The 22852-nt window shown below is 38.6% G+C and overlaps 1 protein-coding gene across 1 annotated transcript in view; it reads left to right on the top strand.

Annotated features, from left to right (window-relative positions):
• Nucleotides 1-18443, top strand: part of naaladl2 (N-acetylated alpha-linked acidic dipeptidase-like 2) — a 322123-nt gene extending 303680 nt beyond the window's left edge. The window contains exons 14-15 of the mRNA XM_031902480.1: nucleotides 4000-4195; nucleotides 16918-18443. Coding sequence (XP_031758340.1) covers nucleotides 4000-4195; nucleotides 16918-17113 — 392 coding nt within the window. The 3' untranslated portion in view covers nucleotides 17114-18443. The remainder of the gene's footprint in view (nucleotides 1-3999; nucleotides 4196-16917) is intronic.
• The last annotated feature ends 4409 nt before the right edge of the window (nucleotides 18444-22852 follow it).

Raw genomic sequence — 22852 nt, 5'->3', positions numbered from 1 at the left:
TCTAATAATATTGACTCTAGTTTGTGCATAATGTGATAAGGACATAAGATCACAAGCTCCACAGGGACAGTAAAGGATGAACTATATTCTATAAAGCACTGCATAGCATGTTAACACAATATAAATAGTTTTTCTACATACTATTTATGAGTTCCTTTCTAATTCTTCCTAATAAATAAACATTTCTCAATGTGTTTAAAGTGAAAGTGGGATTGTGTAGCTATTTACAAACATCTATAGATGTATAAAGATTCTCTCTTTATGTATACAGTATATACTGAAGTTCATAAATCAGTTTGAACGACAGATATCTATGCAATTGAATACTTTGTGTAAAGGTAATTTCAGCATTGTGGTAATATCTTTAGGAACTAAGAGCGAAGACACACAGGACGATTGGTTGCAGCATCTTTTTAAAAAGTTGCAGCGACTAATTAGTGCACTGCAAACAACATGCAATTAGACACTTGTGTATTAACCTATGGCAGCAATATTGCAGCGATTAGTCACCATGACTGAGTTTTGTAAAAATTGCGCCTACTAATCACCCTAATGGTTTAGTTGCCTTTTCTTAAGACAGTTTCCTAAGCTTTAGTCAGTATGGGAAATCATGTTTTTTTTTTTTTCAAAATACATCAGTTAATAGAGATTCTCCAGCAGTACCCTGCATTGAAATCTGTTTTTCAAAAACACAGTGTTCGTCACACTGCTGAGCGGCAAGCTGGAGTGATATTACCCCCCTTCCAGCAGCTGATCAGCAGAACAATGGGAAGGTAGCAGCTCCCAGTAGATATCAGAATAGCACTCAATAGTAAGAAATCCAAGTCCAGCTTGGGACTCCTCCAATTACATGGGAGTAGGAGAAACAATAGGTTACCTGAAAGCAGTTCTAATGTGTAGTACTGGCTCCTTCTAAAAGCTCAGACTCAGGCACAATGGACTGAGATGGCTGCCTACACACCAATATTGCAACTAAAAAAAATACATTTGTTGGTTCAATAATTTTAAATATTAGAGTGAATTATTTGCAATGTAAACAGTGTAATTTGAAATAAAAAGTATACCATAAAAATTATGATAGTATCCCTTTAAAGTATTTTCATGGTGGTTCAGTAACTGGCAAGTACATGGCATTATTTTGTTTTAGGGGAAGCCAACGTGTTCAGCCTCTTTCTTTGTATACCACCTTCCTGGGAGTTGGGTAAGGGATTGGGTGAATCTATTGTGATGATTATTTTATAATAGCTCACTCCAGGAGTAAGAGATAGGAATAAGTTTACTAGTGAGCAGCCTGAAGCTCTATTGAGGATAATTAGGTTAGAGTCCTAGGTGTTCCACCCTCAAGATAGAGACACAAGTGTACAGACATATCTAGTGTCAGGGGCAGGCACTGGTGCTAACATTCTGGTCATGCCCATTCCCACACCTTGTGTCTCAACCCTTTCTCCTTGTAGATTGTAAGCTCTTTTGGGCAGTGCCCTCTTCACCTCTTGTATTGGTTATTGATTTATTTATATGTTACTCTGTATGTCCAATGTATGTAACCCACTTATTGTACAGCGCTGCGGAATATGTTAATAATAATAATAATAGGGACTGCTGTATCTCACCTAGGTTGCACTTGGGGGACCTAATACTAAGGGTTGGACATCTCCAAGTTGACTAAATCAAATGTTCAATTAACTACACATAATTAGTGATGGGTGAAATAATTTGGCAGGCATGAATTTGCGCCAAATTTCTGCTTTTCACCATTGGCAGATTTTTTCGTGAAACTGGCGATAAAATTTTCCACACAACAAATAATTGCACGTCAAAAAAACTTGTTGTGCGTGTAAAAAAAAGTAAAAAAAACACAACACACGTGTCAATTTTTTTCACGTGCACCATTTTCGCCATTTCGCTAATCTTTTCTAAGATTCACTAATTTTTAGTTGAAGCGAAATGAGACAGATTCGCTCATCACTACACCTGATAGATAAATGCTTCTGGGAAGATTTGTATGTGAATAAATGGTAAATAACTGTACTGCATCCATCTGTGACTCTCCTCCAAGAGACTGTTCTATGTTCCTGTGAATACAAAGTAATCATTTGTTTTAAGAAACACTGGCACCCAGTTGATTTTATCAACCTAAGAGCTGTATTTCTGTAAAACCCTTCCTCCACTAATACTGTGAGGGCCCATTCCCAAAGATTAGGAGCCACATGTTTATTGATTTGTATGGTAAGCAGAGAGTTTTCTGGAGCACACAGCAACTCCATTTAACTATAGAATTACATTTCTTCACATATTGTTCCATTACTAATGTTTGAATGCTGTTCTTCTAAATACACGGCTTTATTCTGTCCACCTCCACCATCTATTACTTATTGTGTGAAAACTTTTGGTTTGGTTCCACGTTTGCAGTCCAACATTTGGTATGGCAGATATAGGAAACATGTCTATACATCCAAAGAACCCCATGGCAGTAAATGAGTATATACCCTCGAATGTCACTTTGGTTTGCTTTTCTTACTCAGTGACCCCTTTCAGGGGTAGCCCCACAGTTTGGAAACCACAGCATTTTGCCAGTGGCACAGAGGACAGGTTTCACTTGTTAACAGTTAAGGGGCAAAACATTTAAAATCACCCTCTAATGTGCTTTTTGAAATTTGTTGGAAATATTTGGTACAATCACTTGGCTGGGAATTCTTATTGATGGTGAGTGTTTTTAGACATTTTGATGTTTGTAGCAAGCAAAGAATGTGGCAGGAGTTCTAAATCTCCCAATGTGCTGAAAAAAACTGCTCCGTTACCCCCACATAAGGGGTATTTAACATTGACCTGGGGCAGAAGTGCAAGAGCATGATCCTTAGTTCTTATGCACAGAGCACTTCCCCAGGGCTGGATATGCTCTACACCTCATGCCGTATAAAAAAGACAGGGCCTTGTTGCAGTCTGGGTCCATTGCTGCTCTCTAACTTGTGTGTTTGAATATATAAAAAAAGGAAATGGAAATATTTAATAAAACAATTATTGGAGGGTAGTATACATAAACTGTTATTCTAAACTTAATATTTATTTCTTTATACTAGTATAAAAAAGCAAAGAGACATCTGTTAAAAAAAAGAAAAAGGAATTCAAAAATAACTACAAAACAAAAGAAAATACAGACGGAAAAGACAAGGCTATGCTTTATTTACAGTGGAATAACCTTTCATCTTTTGGTGATGATTTAAGTCTAACGCATGATTAACTGTTGTTCCTTGCTAATGCAGTAGATATTTAGCAGATAATCTAAGACAGTTGATTACTAAAAGCCTTTCATTTGTCACCAACACCTTGAGACAAAATAAGAAATCTTTAACACTCTACATTACACGAATTACATAAGCTTCCAGGGGCATTGATTTCATATCAAATAAGGCATTAAAACACAGGTTATTTCAGACCAAATGTCTGCACTAGACTACTTGGAAGCACTGAGGTCTTTTCCATTAAATTGAATATTTGTCTGGGCCCACTTCCGAGCAAATTTAGGGGCTGTCAGGCGAGCTGTTAAATGCTACATTTTGCCTTTCTTCTTTTTCTTTTTATATATAGTTCATTGTTTAAGAACAAAGCACACTTTTTAATATGCAGATCCTACTTCTCACCTCATTAAAATGGTAGACATCTCCTTCAATAAATAAAGCAGTTGCGTATATAGCAGCACGGTAAGATAATTTATAGCCTTAACGCTTTTACAATGTTACCATTTTGTTATTGGTGTAAATTCAACAATTTTATCACTAGATATGCTGTTCTGTATAATTCAAAACACATAAAAATGCTTCCATCTCATAATTCCTGAGAAGCAGCTATGTATTTTGGTTACAAAATAAGTGTAAATCAGGTCTGTTCAGGTGGAGAGAATATCTTCGTAGAATTATGATAAAGTGAAACTTTCCCCTAATAAAACTATGAATAAAATGGAAAATTACGTTTTAAATTCTAAACAATGTTCTTTCCATTCAGGTGATGATACTGCCCATATGTTGATGGAGACGGCAAGAAGTCTGAGGGAAACTGCACAACTGTTCCAATCTAATGAAATGCGTCCAGCTAATGATCCCAAAGAGCGAGATCCCATTAGAGTTAGGATTTTAAATGACATTCTACAAAATCTTGAAAAAAACTTTTTAATCCAGAAACCTCCAATTGGATTTTCCAGGTAAATAAATCCTTTTGAAACTGGAGTGTAACCATATTCTTCAACTTTATTAATCTCTTCAAAATAACGCCGCTATTTTTTGGTTGTGTCCACTAGTAAGTATGTGACTAGGGAAGGACATGTTCTTTTGTATGTTCTTTTTCTATCAATTTGGCTTTAGTAGTTTCAGCACTAGTTTTATTGACTATTTACCAAAGTTAAGGTCTAGGTATAATGACTTTAGCAAACTCAGAGTGTATTTTATAAAGAATCTCAATAATTGCTCTACAAATACTATTGCACTGGATTCAATTTACACTCCAGTGTTAATTTGCTAATTGTCATGTTTACCAATTTATCAGGGTTCAATTTTCCATAGCAACCGGACAGTGGACTGGATGAGATGCCTAAAAAATGGCAAGTAATAAAGTAACAATAACAATGAAAGAAGAAGGAGATTATAATTTAAATTTAGAACATAAAAAATAAGACTAGTCCAAAAGGTACTAAGAAAAGGACATCCTACATTTAATAGTATGTTTGTAACTGTTTTGTTTTTACTTAAACCTTGGACAGAAGTGTAAGGGCAGAAAGGGGTACAAAAGGTAGGAAAACAGTGGTAGTGGATACCTAAGCACTTATTCCCACCCCCCAATACAGCTTTATTTGGTCACATTTATTTACAAAAAGTAGTTTTTGTACAGGAGACAGGAGAATATTTTTATTTCCTAACTTACTTAAAATAAAATCATTATGAGGAAATATATAAAAAGCTCCATAGCCGAATGACATTATGGCCCAAGGCTAAGCAGGATGCTATCCTTGCCTTCTATATTAAATAATAGGTTGCTATAAATGGAATGGTTCACAGTAATCAAACTCCAAACTGCTTAGCTTCCTAAAATAATGTTAATCACTTCAACAGCTAAGCAAGACATTCATTTTTACTTAAAGGTTGATCAGTTGACCCAAAAAAGTCTACCTAATACAATTTTTTTTCTATTACCTGCAACCATATGGAACTTAGAAAGAAGTTTGACTAGGGATAATGCTCAGCAGAATCTCTCTCTTCCTTGGAAGCTGTTAAACGATTTAACACTGCATTTGGAAGGCTTTTGTTTGCTTGCTTATTTTTCAGGATAGAATAGACATTTGGACCCATATTAATAGGACTGACCTTTCTACCCTACAGCTGCTTCTTTTCAGTAAAAATGTTATCAAACACAATTTCTGAAATATCAGTATTTACATTTCTTCCGTTCTATAAACAGCCAGTCAATATTATGGGTTTTTCTGTTTCAGTAAGGTATGTCAGAGATGTAATTCACCCTGGACCCCAACCTCATCTTGACCAAAAGGAAACACAAATCACAAAACAAAACACTGATATTTATAATATTTATGTCAGGGATGCCCAACTGGTTGTCCTCCATCTATTGTCAAACTGCAAAGACAAAATGGAAAGGAGGAAAACATGATGTCTTGGTAGTAATGTTGAGGATGTTTGTGCTATTTGGATCGTGGTGGAGAGTGCCGACATCTCTCTAAATACTGTGCACCAGGTGGAACAGAGTGGAAAGGCCAGGGTGTGCTGGTGAGTGTGGATTGACAGTAATGTTGAGGAGACAGCACGAAAAGGCCCTCACACCTGTCCTTCTCAATCCCAAATTTGCAATAATAAAAAGGTCCCCACAACTCTCCATTCCTGTAGTCAGGCCAGTTCTCTATTGAGCTACAAACCCTTAATAATAAGAGATGCCTCTGGGACTAAACTACGCAGAAGGATTACGTCCCATAAGAGTGTGGGGATTGTATGGAGCTTGATATTAAAGCAAAGAGGTGTATAGATTTTAATGAACTTGTGACCCTTACCATAATGCCCCTGATGCTTGTCACTTATCTGCCTTTTTGTCTACTCCTACATCCAGCCTTGGTACAGAGTTAAGGATATGGCAGGCATTGATAGAATGGCTTTAATACAGAGGAAAATGAGTGTGGAAAAAAAAAACAGTCCTTGAATACTGTAGATATGTTACAGTCATAAAGCCAAGCCATTTAAGCACCAGAATACCTTGCACCTAACACTCCTCTTTGCACCTCCTGAATGACAGGAGAGGTATGCCGAAGTACATATGGTCCATTGTTGTTTCGGCCCTTGTGCATGCCACAAGGCTTATATTCTGGGATAGTGAAGAATTGCACTTGCAAGTGCAACTTAAATGTGGGGGGAGACAGGTGCATTGTTTGAACCTCAATAAGTTTCTGACTGCACAGCGAGTTTGGGAGCTGCTAGCGAGTGTTGCATTTAATCTAAAGTGTTGCATGTAGATTAAGTGTATAGTAGGCGTTAAAAACAAAAAAGGCACTTGGGGTTTACTGTGCATGCTGGGAGTGCTGGCTGAAAGGAGGAAGTAAGTGCAATTAACTAACTGCTGTGTGACTTGTAAGGGCTACCTGGCTGATTGAGCACATACTAATTAAGGGGGTGGAGTAAATCTGGTAAATTCTCAGCAGACTTTTGGCTGTTTGGTTTGAACCTCAATAAGTTTCTGACTGCACAGCGAGTTTGGGAGCTGCTAGCGAGTGTTGCATTTAATCTAAAGTGTTGCATGTAGATTAAGGGGCTGATTTACTAACCCACGAATCCGACCCGAATTGGAAAAGTTCCGACTTGAAAACGAACATTTTGCGACTTTTTCGTATATTTTGCGATTTTTTCGGCGTCTTTACGAATTTTTCATTACCAATACGATTTTTGCGTAAAAACGCGAGTTTTTCGTAGCCATTACGAAAGTTGCGTAAAATCGCCCGATTTTTCCGTAGCGTTAAAACTTACGCGAAAAGTTGCGCCTTTTTCGTAGCGTTAAAACTTAAAAGGTGCGAAGTTTCGCGTAAGTTTTAACGCTACGAAAAAAGCGCAACTTTTTGCGCAAGTTTTAACACTACGAAAAATCGCCAGATTTTACGCAACTTTCGTAATGGCTACGAAAAACTCGCGTTTTTACGCAAAAATCGTATTGGTAACGAAAAATTCGTAAAGACGCCGAAAAAATCGCAAAATACCGATCATTATGAAAAAAACGCAATCGGACTCATTTCGACCCGTTCGTGGGTTAGTAAATGTGCCCCTAAGTGTATAGTAGGCGTTAAAAACAAAAAAGGCGTTTGAAACTTAAAAGGCACTATATAAGGGATTGCACTCGGGAGACTGTAAGTACCCAGTGGCAATATGAGTTGCAGTATGATTGCTGGTGTTACTCAGTGTGCATCTTGCCGCATGTATGTGGTCCTGGAGCAGCAGTTCCATGCAGCATTTACTTGTGAGAGATGCAGGTGGGTTTTCCTCTTGGAATCTGAGGTGCAGAATCTAAGGGGGGAACTGGCATGTATGTTTACCAATGCAAGGAGTCTGACTGGTAAAATGGGAGAGCTGGAGGTGCTGGCGTTGGAGCGGAAATATGATGTGATTGGAGTTGCTGAAACTTGGTTGAATGAGTCTCATGACTGGGCTGTTAATATTGGGGGGTATACATTGTTTCGGAGGGACAGGGGCAATAGAAAAGCAGGAGGAGTGTGTCTGTTCATTAAGCAGGAATTAAAAGCAAATATTAAGGAGGAAGTGATGGGGGTAACAGAGGGAGCTGAATCCTTATGGGTTGAGCTTCTCACAGATAGTAAAGAATCTACCAAACTAATTGTAGGGGTTTGCTATAGACCCCCTAATGTAAGCGAAGAGGAGGAGGCCCAGCTCCTGTTGCAAATAGAAAAGGCTGCTAGTTTGGGGCAAGTGATTATAATGGGGGAATTTAATTACCCTGATATTGACTGGGGCAATAGTACTGCCAGGACAGTAAATGGGAACAAGTTTATAAACTTGCTGCATGACAACTTTATGTCACAAGTTGTTGAGGAGCCAACCAGGAACCATGCTATACTGGATCTAGTGATCTCTAATGACCCAGAACGTATAGCAAATGTGCAAGTGGTTGAACCCCTGGGTAATAGTGACCATAATGTTATTTCATTTGATGTTTGGTGCAGGAAACAAATTTACACGGGGGCAACAAAGACAATGAATTTTAGGAAGGCAAATTTTAGCTCCTTAAGGGCAGCGCTTCAGGGCATAGATTGGGGCATTATGTTTTCTGATAAAAACACAGAGCAGAAATGGTTGTCATTTAAAATGATATTAAATCATTACTGTTCTCAATTTATTCCATTAATAAGAAAAAGTAGAAGTGTTAAGAATCACCCTATGTGGCTTAACTCTGAGGTAAAGAAGTTAATAGGGAGAAAAAGGAAAGCTTTTAAGAAATATAAGTCAGAGGGGACAGTAGCTGCGTTTAATGATTATAAACACTAATAAATAAAACAGCAATCTGGAAGGCAAAGATAGAAAATGAGGAGCGCATCGCGGCCGAGGCCAAGACTAACCCCAAAAAGTTTTTTAAGTATATTAATAGTAAAAAGGTGCAGGTTGAGGGTGTGGCCCCATTGAGTTATAGTAACAATATGGTTACAGCGGATACAGAAAAGGCAGATGTGCTTAACCAGTTCTTTTCTTCTGTGTATACAGTAGAGGAGCCAGTGGGCCAAGTCCCACCCAATAGCTGCACTGTTGCCTCAGCTCCAACTACACAGTGGTTGGCACAGGATATGGTGCTTAAAGGGTTACACACGATAAATGTAAACAAGGCACCTGGGCCAGATGGAATACACCCTCGGGTACTGAGAGAGCTAGGGGCAGAATTGCAGTGGCCCTTGTTTCTGATTTTCTCAGACTCTCTTTCATCAGGTATGGTACCTAGGGATTGGAAGAAGGCGAATGTCATTCCCATATTTAAAAAGGGAGTAAGATCTCAGCCTGGCAATTATAGGCCTGTAAGTTTGACATCCGTGGTGGGCAAGTTATTTGAAGGCTTGTTAAGGGATCACATTCAAAATTATGTAGTGGAGAATGGCATTATGAGCAGTAATCAGCATGGCTTTATGAAGGACAGGTCATGTCAGACCAATTTAATTGCTTTTTATGATGAGGTAAGTAAGAAGCTGGACAGTGGGGATGCAGTAGATATAATCTATTTGGATTTTGCCAAAGCATTTGATACCGTTCCCCACAAACGACTGCTTTCTAAGCTAAGGTCTATTGGTCTTAGTGAACTCGTTTGCACATGGATAGAAAACTGGCTACAGGATCGGGTACAGAGGGTGGTTGTTAATGGTACATTCTCTACTTGGAGTAAGGTTCTCAGTGGGGTCCCTCAGGGTTCTGTACTGGGTCCACTTTTGTTTAATTTGTTCATAAATGACTTAGGGGAGGGTATTATGAGTAATGTATCAGTGTTTGCAGATGACACAAAACTCTGCAGACCAGTCAATTCTATCCAGGATGTGACATCCCTGCAGCAGGATCTTGACCAACTGGCAATCTGGGCAGCTAAGTGGCAGATGAGATTTAATGTGGATAAATGTAAGGTCATGCACCTGGGATGTAAAAATATGCAAGCCCCGTATACCCTTAATGGGACTGCACTAGGCAAATCCATAATGGAGAAGGACCTTGGAGTCCTTGTAGATAATAAACTTGGCTGTAGCAAGCAATGCCAGGCAGCAGCTGCAAGGGCAAACAAGGTTTTGAGCTGTATTAAAAGGGGTATAGATTCACGGGAGGAGGGGGTTATTCTTCCCCTTTACAGAGCGCTGGTAAGGCCCCATCTAGAATATGCTGTTCAGTTTTGGTCTCCAGTGCTCAAACGGGACATTATTGAGTTAGAGAGGGTCCAGAGAAGGGCAACTAAGCTGGTAAAGGGTATGGAAAGTCTCAGTTATGAAGAAAGACTGGCCAAGTTGGGTCTGTTTACACTGGAGAAGAGGTGGTTAAGAGGTGACATGATAACTATGTAGAAATATATAAGGGGATCATATAATAACCTTTCTAATGTTTTATTTACCAGTAGGTCCTTCCAACGGACACGAGGGCACCCACTCCGTTTAGAAGAAGGGAGGTTCCATTTAAATATTCGGAAAGGATTTTTTACAGTGAGAGCTGTGAAGTTCTGGAATTCCCTCCCCGAGTCAGTCATGCTAGCTGATACATTATATAACTTTAAGAAGGGGCTGGATGGACTCTTAGCAAGTGAGGGAATACAGGGTTATGGGAGATAGCTCTTAGTACTAGTTGATCCAGGGACTGGTCCGATTGCCATCTTGGAGTCAGGAAGGAATTTTTTCCCCTCTGCGGCAAATTAGAGAGGCTTCAGATGGGGTTTTTTGCCTTCCTCTGGATCAACTAGTAGTTAGGCAGGTTATATATAGGCATTATGGTTGAACTTGATGGACGTATGTCTTTTTTCAACCCAACTTATTATGTTACTATGTTACTATGTTTTTGCACATAGGATTGGTTAACAAGAATCCATGGGAAGTGGGGTATTAAAGGTTTACTAAAGGCCTTAAATGCACTGACAAACCTTTTAATTAACTGTTGACATGGCATTGCCAGTGTATCTTTACAGATGGCAGGTTTCCAGTTAATAGGTTCCATACTTGTAAATATTCCACAATAGTAAATCTGGGTTAGACACCAATTTATCAAAATTATGGTTTTAGCAGTTTTTGAGGTTTTTTTTTTACAAAATGTTCTCTACATTTCAACTTAAACAACAAATGTCTAGTAAAATGTTGTTCATTTATATTTTTCTGCACATATGTTTCAGTGTTGATTATTTAAAATATGTTTTCCTGTTATTTTTGTTTCTCACAACTATGCAGGAACTATGTAAGTCTAAAGCTAAAATAGCAACACCTTTTGCTAACTGCTAAAAGTGATAGTGGCTGACCCTGCCCTAAGCTTTCTCTCGTGCTGTATTTTTCCTTTGCTGATCCACTATATTATGTACCCACTGATGTCTTGCAAGAAACCTATTTATTTTCTGTTTGAGGAGGAAATAACTACAGGCTTCCTGTGAGCACAGTAAAATAATATCAAAAAAGATATAGGCATATTTACTTTTTACTAGTCAAGTATAAAAAATGATTCTTTTAAAATTGAATGTCTGTCAGTTTGCTTCTATCTACTTTAATTCTGACTTTAAGTTAAAAAATGAACTGGATAGAAAACCACATTATTATTATTTTCAAGGTATTTGCAGTTTTACGGGTCCATTAAGGGAAGTTATACCCCAGAACATTGCAGCTCTCTATAAAAATATATCACATAAAACAGCTATGTGCGAAACACAGTGTCATCTAAATTAAGCATTTTCCTAAAAATATACTTTTCTACTACTGTTTCCCCTCCTGACTCGTACGATAAACTGTGCTCACACACAAACCAAGGGCACACATACATGCCAGGTTATATTAGTCAATCAATACACATAGCTCTGACTTTTACACCCACACCTATTCCTGTTACACTTAGGGGCACATTTACTAATCTACGAACGTCCGAAAAGCGTCCGAATGCGTTTTTTCCGTAATGATCGGTATTGTTGTGATTTTTTCCGTCGCCGTCGCGACTTTTTTGCGAATTTTCGCTACTTTTTCATAGCCGTGACGACTTTTTTGCGAATTGTCGCGAACTTTTCGTCGCCATCGCGAAAAAATCGTACTGTCGCGCCGAGTACGAAAGTTTTGGATTCATTCAAGCTTCAGTATCGTGACTTTCCTTGGGCCAGGTTGGAGCTGCAGAGTGTCATTGAGTCCTATGGGAGGCTTTCAAAATCATGCAAAGTCAGAAAGGTTTGCCCGCCGTTTACGAACGTTCAATACGAAAAAGTCGCGACAATTCGCAAAAAAGTCGTACCGGCGACGAAAAAATCACAAAAAATACGAACAAGACGCAAAATGTTCGTTTCCAATCCGATTTTTTCCTATTCGGGATTCGGATTCATGGATTAGTAAATGTGCCCCTTAAAGCTGAATTATTTCCTGTCAGGTGATCTCTGAGGCACATACATACCGTCATAAAATGGTGGTTCAAAGTAAAAGATGTAAAAGGGCAATATTTAATGATAAATATACCAGTTTGGTCATATTTTTTTATAGCCAACTTATTATGATAGAAACATTCTGTTATTTAAAAATTTACTCTTATGGTATAGTTTTCCTTCAACTACATCATGTGATACATGCAAACTATGTTTTACTCTATTAATATATAGGTATGCTGTGAAAATGTAGAACTTACTGCTCTATACTTTATAGAATCCATTTGAATAGACCACTGCATTAATAGTGATTTTTAAAACACAAGTTTCCTGACATTTTCCAGAATTTCCTATAGATTTATATGAAACATCATCCAATGGGTAATAAATAAAGGAAAAAAACATGAAACTGGGGTCATGCAGTATTTTATCTGCAATCCTTTATTTCAGAGAGCAGAGACCTGCACCATGGTGTTTTGTATCTAGAGTTGGCTGTGTTAGTAAGTGCAGGATCCAAGAGAAGCAGCTTTGGGGAGGCACGTCCTTGTCTGTCCCCTACCCACCTTAGCTTGGGGGTCATTTGCACGTAAGGTAGAAAGTGACAGGAGGCGCAGCCCAGGGCATTCAATTTAGAAGGACTACAGTCTTATTTTTCATCTGTCTATACATCTGAGGAGCCAGATAATGAAGGCTTCCCTTTTAATATACCCAGTGCTAGTAATTTAGCTACTGACGCGTGGGTCACTCAAGAGGAAATTCAAAAGAGACTTGAACATGTAAAGGTAAACAAAGGTCCAGGACCGGATGGGATTCATCCCAGGGTATTAAATGAGCTGAGCGCTGTGATTGCCAAGCCTCTTCACATAATTTTTCAGGATTCGTTGAGGTTTGGCATGGTGCCGATAGACTGGCGGATTGCTAATGTGGTGCCATTATTTAAAAAGGGATCTCGTTCTCAGCCTGAAAACTATAGGCCTGTTAGTCTGACATCAGTAGTAGGAAAGCTTCTGGAAGGGGTAATAAGGGATAGGATAGATGAATACATTGCAGTTCCCAATACTATTAGTTTGTGCCAGCATGGTTTTATGCGTAACAGATCTTGCCAGACTAATTTAGTTGCCTTTTATGAGGAGGTGAGCAGGAACCTTGATGCTGGAATGGCAGTTGATGTCATCTACTTAGATTTTGCTAAAGCGTTTGATACAGTACCTCACAGAAGGTTAATGATCAAATTGAGGAATATTGGCCTAGAACATAATATTTGTAATTGGATAGAGAACTGGCTGAAGGATAGATTACAAAGAGTGGTGGTAAATGGAACATTTTCTAATTGGACCAGTGTGGTTAGTGGAGTACCGCAGGGGTCAGTCCTTGGTCCTTTGCTTTTTAACTTGTTTATTAATGACCTGGAGGTGGGCATAGAGAGTACTGTTTCTATTTTTGCTGATGACACTAAATTGTGCAAAACTATAAGTTCCATGCAGGATGCTGCCGCTTTGCAGAGCGATTTGACAAAATTGGAAAACTGGGCAGCAAACTGGAAAATGAGGTTCAATGTTGATAAGTGCAAAGTTATGCACTTTGGTAGGAATAATATAAACGCGAACTATCTACTGAATGGTAGTGTGTTGGGGGTATCCTTAATGGAGAAGGATCTAGGGGTTTTTGTAGATCACAAGTTGTCCAATTCCAGGCAGTGTCATTCTGTGGCTACTACAGCAAATAAAGTGCTGTCTTGTATAAAAAAGGGCATTGACTCAAGGGATGAGAACATATTTTTGCCGCTTTATAGGTCCCTGGTAAGGCCTCACCTTGAGTATGCAGTGCAGTTTTGGGCTCCAGTCCTTAAGAGGGATATTAATGAGCTGGAGAGAGTGCAGAGACGTGCAACTAAACTGGTAAAGGGGATGGAAGATTTAAACTATGAGGTTAGACTGTCGAGGTTGGGGTTGTTTTCTCTGGAAAAGAGGCGCTTGCGAGGGGACATGATTACTCTGTACAAGTACATTAGAGGGGATTATAGGCAGTTGGGGGATGTTCTTTTTTCCCATAAAAACAATCAGCGCACCAGAGGTCACCCCTATAGATTAGAGGAACGGAGCTTCCATTTGAAGCAGCGTAGGTGGTTTTTCACGGTGAGGGCAGTGAGGTTGGGGAATGCCCTTCCTAGTGATGTGGTAATGGCAGACTCTGTTAATGCCTTTAAGAGGGGCCTGGATGAGTTTTTGAACAAGCAGAATATCCAAGGCTATTGTGATACTAATATCTATAGTTAGTATTACTGGTTGTATATATATAGTTTATGTATGTGAGTGTATAGATTGGTTAGTATAGGTTGTGTGCTGGGTTTACTCGGATGGGTTGAACTTGATGGACAATGGTCTTTTTTCAACCCTATGTAACTATGTAACTATGTAAGTACAAAATGCATATAAAGGTTCTAGTGCACAAACTACATGATTTATGTACAAATGCAGAACCATCAGGTGCCAAGAGCTGCAATTATAAAGAAGCTCAATAAATAGTGAGTAAATCTGTTCTATTAGTTCTGTAAACTGCAACTGAGAATTATAAAACTTTGAAAGCTACATGGTTCAGTCGTGTTACTGATTGATTTAGTGCCCTAGTTGTGTTGGATGAGGTCACATATCAATCTTGTTCTCTGGAAGGCAAATCAAAATATTCCAGAATTGGATTATTTGGAGGGCCAATTTTCCACGAATAAACTAATTTCCGCTAAAACCATGAATGTCTAGTCATTTAATAATAGATCTAAATATAAAAAGCACAAATTAATAAAAATGCAGAACAAAAACAAAGAACACAAACACCTATAAATGAGAAAAAAAAATAAAAACTTCTAAAACCACAAATTAAATAAAGGTTGTTACAAATTCTCATTGACTTCTACAGGACCTTGAGAGCCATAATAAATGGTGAAAAAGTAGCATTTTTACATAAAAAGCTGTGTTTTTACCTTAAAAAGAATTGCAGGAAAAAATACAAATGTTATTAAATCTCCCCCAAAGTGACATGTTAAATAACCATTCCCTGGATTGTCTCCCACCTGACATTTTATCAAAGTGGTAACCCATTAGGGCTGATTCACTAAAGTGCGTTAATTTTTATTGCACGCTTTTTTGCGTTAAAATAGATGCGAAAATGAACATGCGATTCACTACAGTATTACTGCGTGCGTTAGGTCGCACATCGCATGTGTTAATTTACGCGCAACCGCATGCGTAAATTTGTGCGCCGAAATAACAATAACGCATGATTCACAAACACTTAGACGAGCTAAATATCGCATTAGTCAATGCGAAAATTAACACCTACTTGAGGCAGGCTATAATTATAGAAAAGTACAGTTAATCAGCTTTTGGCAACACAATATGGACTTTGCAGTGTTATTTATTCAAGTATGTGTTGGCCCTAGAGTGATGCAGCCTCCAGTTTGCAGGGAAATGGGCATTTTCAGTACAGTAGTTTTCCGCAAGTATTGGCATGTATGGCTAACATGGCGTGCGTTTATTCGCATGACTATTTATATGCGGCGACTATATGCGTTGACTATTTATACGTGGGGCGTTGATTAGCGAATGTATAGGCAAATACCGCACGAAAATAGTCTTTGCGACTAAAATAACGCATGCAATATCGCGCGTAAATTAACGCAAGTATGCTTTTAGTGAATCGTGCGTTGTTGCGAAAATTTAGACGCTATAAAAATTTTACCGCATGCTATAAATAGCGCACGTTTTAACGCACTTTATTGAATCGGCCCTATTCTGTACTAAATATGGCAAGAAATGACTAGCTGATCCTTTAAAGGAACAGTAACATTTAAACCCGTAAGTGTTTAAAAAGAATGGCAATATAATACACTGATGCCCTTCAGAGACCCTACTATTGCTTATATAAACAAGCTGCTTCCATAGGGCAGCTATTCAAGCACAGAAAACACAGTTGATAACAGTGCAGGCTCCCCTTGTATACTACAGAGTTTATCTGCTATCTGCTATGCAACCTGTGCCTTTTCTCCTTTTTTTGGCTGTGAAAGGCTGCCCCCATGGTTGCACAGCAGTTTCTTTAGAAAAACTATAGTAAAGTTTCTGAAGCAAAGGCACCAGTTGTACTAGTGCAGGACAACAGTACATTATATTTTAATTAGGGATGCACTGAATCCACTTTTTTGGAGATCCCCGTATCCACCCTGACGGATTCTGCCAAATCCCAAACCTAATCCAAATCCTAATTAGCATTTTTTTTTAAGGGGTTAAAAATTGCAGCGATTTCCCCTGACCATGTAACCCTTTCCAGATGCTAATTAGGATATGCTACTTTATGCTAATTAGGATTTGGTTCAGCTGGGACAGTGGATTTGGCCGAAACTACATCCTTCAAAAAAATCCTGGATTCGGCCTGAATCCCGAACCGAATCCGGGATTCGGTGCATCCCTAATTTTAATTAGTTTAAAGCTGTTTTTTTGGTGTCACAGTTCCTTTATTGTTAATGTTCCTTTAAAGTGACATTTAGCAAGATGTTTGGAGGCTGGCATATAGAAAACAATGATCTGTTTTAATGGTCTTCATTAAGGAGGAGAATATATTGGTTGGACAGTACTGGATAATACTATTCTGCAGAGCATTAACAATAGCAAAACTCATTTCATATCGATGCCCCCCAAAAAGAAAATGTTGCATAGTCCTGCATGTATATATTATAAATACATAAAAGCAAATCTATCTGCTTTTGTGATTAAATATTTTATATTAGACTTGATGAATTTTTCTGATTTTTCTTCTACGTAGAAACATCTTGTACAGACTGGATGAAAAGACAACCCGGTTTTCAATACTTCAAAATGCTAAAGATCGTTGCAATATGTATAAGTCAAATGAAACACTTCTAGCCGCCTTACAGGAGGTGTTGAACTGCATTACCTCTGCTGAGCTGTATTTCCAGGAAAGTCTTCATGTGTTTGAAACTGATAGGACTGAGATATGAATGATCTCTGACAGCCCTCAGATATTGTCACATAAAGACAGGAAGGTCACATCTGTACTTTTTTACCACGTGGAAACAGAACAAATGCAAGCATATGCAAGTAGATGGAAATTCATCTTTAACAAAAGCTGTTATGCCAGGGACATGCATTAAATGAAATACATTTGCTTATTCACTCAGAAGGAAATTAAAAAATACAAAAGAAAAATGTGAAAAACATTCTTGTTGTCAGCAAATATAATGTACTGGTCTGTTGTTGGAAAGCAAATAACTGAGTGGGTGTTCTGTGTTACTAGATCTTCCATAGTGCTGTTATATAACCCCCTAAATGTTGGTGATGTACATGGCCTCATCTACAAAACATATCATGTTAATGCAAATGGGAAGTAATACTGTGAGATACTCTACTACATCTGTTCTAATGAAAGACTGTATTTATTTAATGAAAAATCTTATACAGAAAAGAAATATATTGGATTTGCAAAATGTTCATATTGGTGAGACTACTTACACTCAAGGAAACGGACCCCTTGGATGGAATACGTGGGCATGTAGTACGTTTTCCCCTCACAAATTCCTAAAATGTCATCAGCTATCAAAGTGTGCTACAAATATCCACATGCATACTCTACTGTATTTATTATTTGTGTCAAGAGTCATAGGTATATTTTTTCTACTAAGTTTTTATACATTTGTATGGTGCAACTTAAACAATATAGGGAATGTATAGTAATACTAACAAAGTTGACATCTGTGCACTGACAAAACATTGATTGATTTGAAGTTATTTTCCGAGTTTGTGAGTTTTAGCGCAAAAAAAAATTGCTGTGAAAATCAAAACTCAAGCTTTAATAAATCCGTCCCTAAAACAGATTTTTTACATTTAGCTTTCTCAAAGATTATTTCTGTACCCATAATTTAACAATCTTCAACTAAAATTCTGGTTCAAATTCTGGACAGCAACTCTTTAAATCAGAAAGAAATTGAATATTTAACCCTGTACTAGTGCTGAGCGAATCTGTCCCGTTTCACTTAAGGCCAATGCCAGACGAGGCATAGGGCGGATATTTTCGGCCATAGGAAAAGCGTTTGCCGAAAGAAACGCCCTACGCCTCCTACATGTGCCTGCACCCGAATAAATGAGATACGCTCTGGTGCAGGCACATGTAGCTGAAATATCCGCTTGCAGAAAAATTAGCAAAATGCATTGTTAATAGGACTTGCACTACCGTGCAAGTGTTTTTTTACACATGATACTTTATTTCTCACTCCAAATGCATTTAAGTCACTGGGTGTTTTTTCTCACTACTGTGCAATGTTTTTTTTCTGCATATGAGTAGTGATGAGTGAATTTCTTCGACAGGCATGGATTCACAGCGAATTTCCACATTTTGTCATTGGCAAATTGTTTCGCGAAACTTTCGTGAAAATTCGGCGCGCAAAAATGTGTTGCATGGAATTTCTGTTGTCGCGCGTCAAAAACAGGGTGTGGTCATGACAAATTGGGCGCGGTCACCAAATAGGTATTCAACCGCACAGCCCTTAGATCAGGCTTGATGCATCAATCCTCGCAAGGCACACCGCTGAGCCATTCAATACAATCCAAATATAGAGGAGAGCACCATAAAGCAGAATTCTGCTAAAATGCTATTTATTTCAGACCAAAAAACACAACATGTTTCGGGCAATGTGATGCCCTTTATCAAGTGGGCGTCAAAAAAGTCACGTCAAAATAGCCGCGGGTGACAAAAAAAATAGCCACGGGCGACAAAAAAGGTGCAGGCGACAAAAAAAATTGCGCAACAAATGTGTTTCACAAATGTTTCACCGTTTCGGGCAGATTTGCTCATCACTACATATGAGGTTTATTTGTTGTTTTACACGCATAACTTTTTCTGGCAATTTTCTGAGCTCCAATTAATTGCTGCAGTTTTGCAAAATATTCGCCTACGGCAAAATGCGGAATTTCATCCCATATCCATGACTCACTACCCTGTACTGCTAATGAAGAGAAGGAATGAATTTGAATCAAGGCATCAAAGTTCTGCTAAAGTCCATGCTACTGCATTTTCATTTCGTTTTCTTTTTTTTAAGGTACTGTATTTATATTAAAACATGTTTCTCCATTTTTCTTTCTTTTCTAAAACTTGCGAACATTGCTTTTGGCATATAATATCTAGAAACACAATTAGAGTCTTAAACATATGGAAAATACTTCATACATTTAAAGTAAAGGGGACACAGGTTATGACACTGTAGAAGGGAGATATTTTAACATTATTTCTTTTTCCACTGAATTTCTTGGTTTCTGCCAGAAGTCAATGTGTCGGAGTACAGACTGAGTATAGGATGTTGCAGACTAATACAATCCACAATGCTGAGTCATGTTACTGTGCTGACATAATGAATGTGATGTTTCAGATGCATTACCAAGCTCTGCTTCTTCTCTTCTGTAAATATATACATACCTAAATAATATGCACTTGGTTAGAAAGAAAACACTTTCATACTTGACCTGCCTTATTTTGTCAGTTTTGTTCTAAACATGTGATATCAACAAAACATACTGGAATGCAGTTTTCTGTGTTATTAAAATGTGTGAACTACTTAATAAATATGTAAGTCCGCAGACAAATTTCGTACCACTTCATAACTGTTATTGTTTTTATATTTATTTGTCCATGAATTTACGGTACATATACACATTTCACCTTAAGGCTTACCAGCCTGTGGAAATAACATTTTCTTAGAAAGCTATGGGGGAATGTAATAAAAGCCATTACACAAACAAATTTTACTTTGCATGCATTTAATGAAGCTTTAATGAAGGGAGAGAGGAGAGAGCTGAGAGCTGTGCAGACGTGCGGCCCTGGGAATTTTTCTGTGGGAGTTTTTTCTGAAAGAAGAAGTCAGAAACCAAAGTACATGGGTACATAAAAGATGACAAGAAATCCTGTGTTTCTCTTCATAGAAAACTCAGTACAGCATTTCTGTGAGTGCTTATGGCTGTATTTACATAGATCTTTCTGATAAAGCTTACTTAGTTTTTACCTTTCCTTCTCCTTTAACATTTGCCATGCAATAACTGTCTAATGAAGAATATTACATTGCTAAATACACATTTTTTTTCTCATTTGTGCAAATATTTTTTCTGTTTACCACTTTTATTACAGTTCCAATCTGGTGCCATTAAAGGTCTCAAACACTTTTAAAAAGAAAGAAGAAACAGTTTAATACAGTAAATACCCTATTCTGAAAAAAACCTCCCTTGATCCCTCCAATCCTACTAACCTCCAACCTATCTCTCTGCTCCCATTCATCTCCAAACTGCTTGAGCGCCTAGTATACAACCGACTGACGCTATTCCTCTCTGACAATAACCTCCTGGATCCCCTACAATCTGGTTTTAGACAACAACACTCCACCGAAACTGTTCTAACCCAACAAATGACCTCCTTTCGGCTAAAGTCAAAAAACACTACTCGCTACTAATACTTGTCGATCTCTCTGCTGCTTTTGACACTGTGGATCACCCTCTTCTCCTCCAGACTCTCCGCTCTCTTGGCCTTCGTGACACTGCCTTATCCTGGTTTTCATCTTATCTCTCAGATCGATCCTTCAGTGTCTCTTACAATGGGGAATCATCTTCTCCCCTGCCTCTTTCTGTCGGGGTTCCTCAAGGCTCTGTCCTGGGCCCCTTACTATTTTCTCTCTATACCTCCTCACTTGGCAAACTAATCAGTTCTTTTGGCTTTCAGTACCACCTCTATGCTGACGATACTCAGATCTATCTTTCCTCTCCTGATCTCAACCCAGAGCTTCTAACTCGCGTCTCTTCCTGCCTGTCCGCTATCTCCACTTGGATGTCCCAACGTTACCTTAAATTAAACCTCTCTAAAACTGAACTGGTTCTCTTTCCCCCATCCAACGCCCACATTGTTCCCGAGGTATCTATAAAAGTTAACAATTCTACTATCACCCCATCTTCCCAGGCCCGGTGCCTTGGGGTTATCCTTGATTCTGCCCTGTCCTTCTGCCTCATATCCAATCACTTATCAAATCATGTCACTTTCACCTAAGAAATATCTCCAAAATCCGATCATTTATCACCCAAGATGCTGCCAAAATTCTTATTCACTCTCTTATAATATCTCGCCTGGACTACTGTAACTCCCTATTAATTGGCCTTCCCCTCCAAAGACTGTCCCCTCTCCAGTCCATAATGAATACTGCTGCCAGGCTCATACACCTCTGCAACCGCTCCTCCTCTGCCTCGCATTCAAAGCAGTTCATAACTCTGCCCCACCCTACATCTCTGAACTCCTCTCTAGGTACCATCCAACCCGCTTGTTACGCTCCTCTACTGACCTGCTCCTCAACTCCTCTCTCATTCCCTCCTCACACGCTCGCATTCAAGACTTTGCAAGGGCTGCCCCCCTTCTCTGGCATTCACTCCCACAAACTGTCAGACTTTCTCCCAATCTCTCTGCCTTCAAGAGATCTCTAAAAACACATTTATTCAGAGAAGCTTACCCTAATCTAGTTTAGCAATACCCTGTGCCCCACCTCTCACAACTCTGGTCATGCCCATTCTCACACCCTGTGTCTCAACCCTTTCTCCTTGTAGATTGTAAGCTCTTTTGGGCAAGGCCCTCTTCACCTCTTGTATCGGTTATTGATTTCTTTATATGTTACTCTGTATGTCCAATGTATGTAACCCACTTATTGTACAGCGCTGCGGAATATGTTGGCGCTTTATAAATAAATGTTAATGTAATGTAATGTAAATGGTCTTACGTCTGCAGATAGCATTTACTGGTCAGCTGTCTGAAAACACACTTCTGACCAGCTGCTATTGTTAACATTTATTTATAAAGCTCCAGCATATTCCGCAGCACTGTACAATAAGTGGGTTACATACATTGGACATACAGAGTAACATATAAAGCAATCAATAACCGATACAAGAGGTGGTTACAAGATGTGGGCAAATGTAACACTTTCAATTTCTTACCACATTAACAAACAGAAAGCTTCAAAGATGCTTGTTGCAGACAAGTAGCTTCAGCTACAAGTAGCAATCTCATTCATACAATTTTATACAATATATTGGTTGGCAATTTTATACAATATTATTTGTGATGAAACAATGCGACTTTTTGGTGCATCACAGGGACCTTCATCAGACCTTCATCTAAATCTAGAGAAAAAAGTTGTAACACAAGTAATAATGAAACTTAATTTGACAGTTGGGGGTATATTTATCATGCTATCTAAAAAGTGGAGTAAGACATTACCAGAGACGTTACTCTTAGCAGCCAATCAGATGCTTTGGTTTTCTAACTGTTGAAATCTAATTGCTGATCTAACTGTTGAAATCTAATTGATTGTTGCCCTGGGCACCATCACCGGTAATCCTTTACTCCACTTTTAGCACAGTATGATAAGTATACCACTTGGTGTGTAATTAATAAGTGTAGATCACCCCATTAAGAATCTACATTAGAACCCTATGAAGACATTCTATTTATGCATGAAATCAATAAGCCCCTTACTTCTCCCACAGAGACTCCGCCTTCGCTGTACAGGTTGTGCATTTAAAGTTTTAGTGCTCTAGAAGCAGTTCTATGGAACACTGTAGTGTTTGGGGGAGGCGGGACCCATGCATCTTTCCTGTTACCTCTGCTGCACAAGACTCATCTACACCAGCTTGTTGTATAAGGGCGAAGACACATGGAG

This window comes from Xenopus tropicalis, chromosome 5 (genome assembly GCF_000004195.4).
Source record: "Xenopus tropicalis strain Nigerian chromosome 5, UCB_Xtro_10.0, whole genome shotgun sequence".
In the NCBI taxonomy this organism is placed as follows: domain Eukaryota; kingdom Metazoa; phylum Chordata; class Amphibia; order Anura; family Pipidae; genus Xenopus; species Xenopus tropicalis.
Note: the sequence above shows the minus strand (reverse complement) of the source record. Positions and strands in the feature narration are given on the sequence as shown.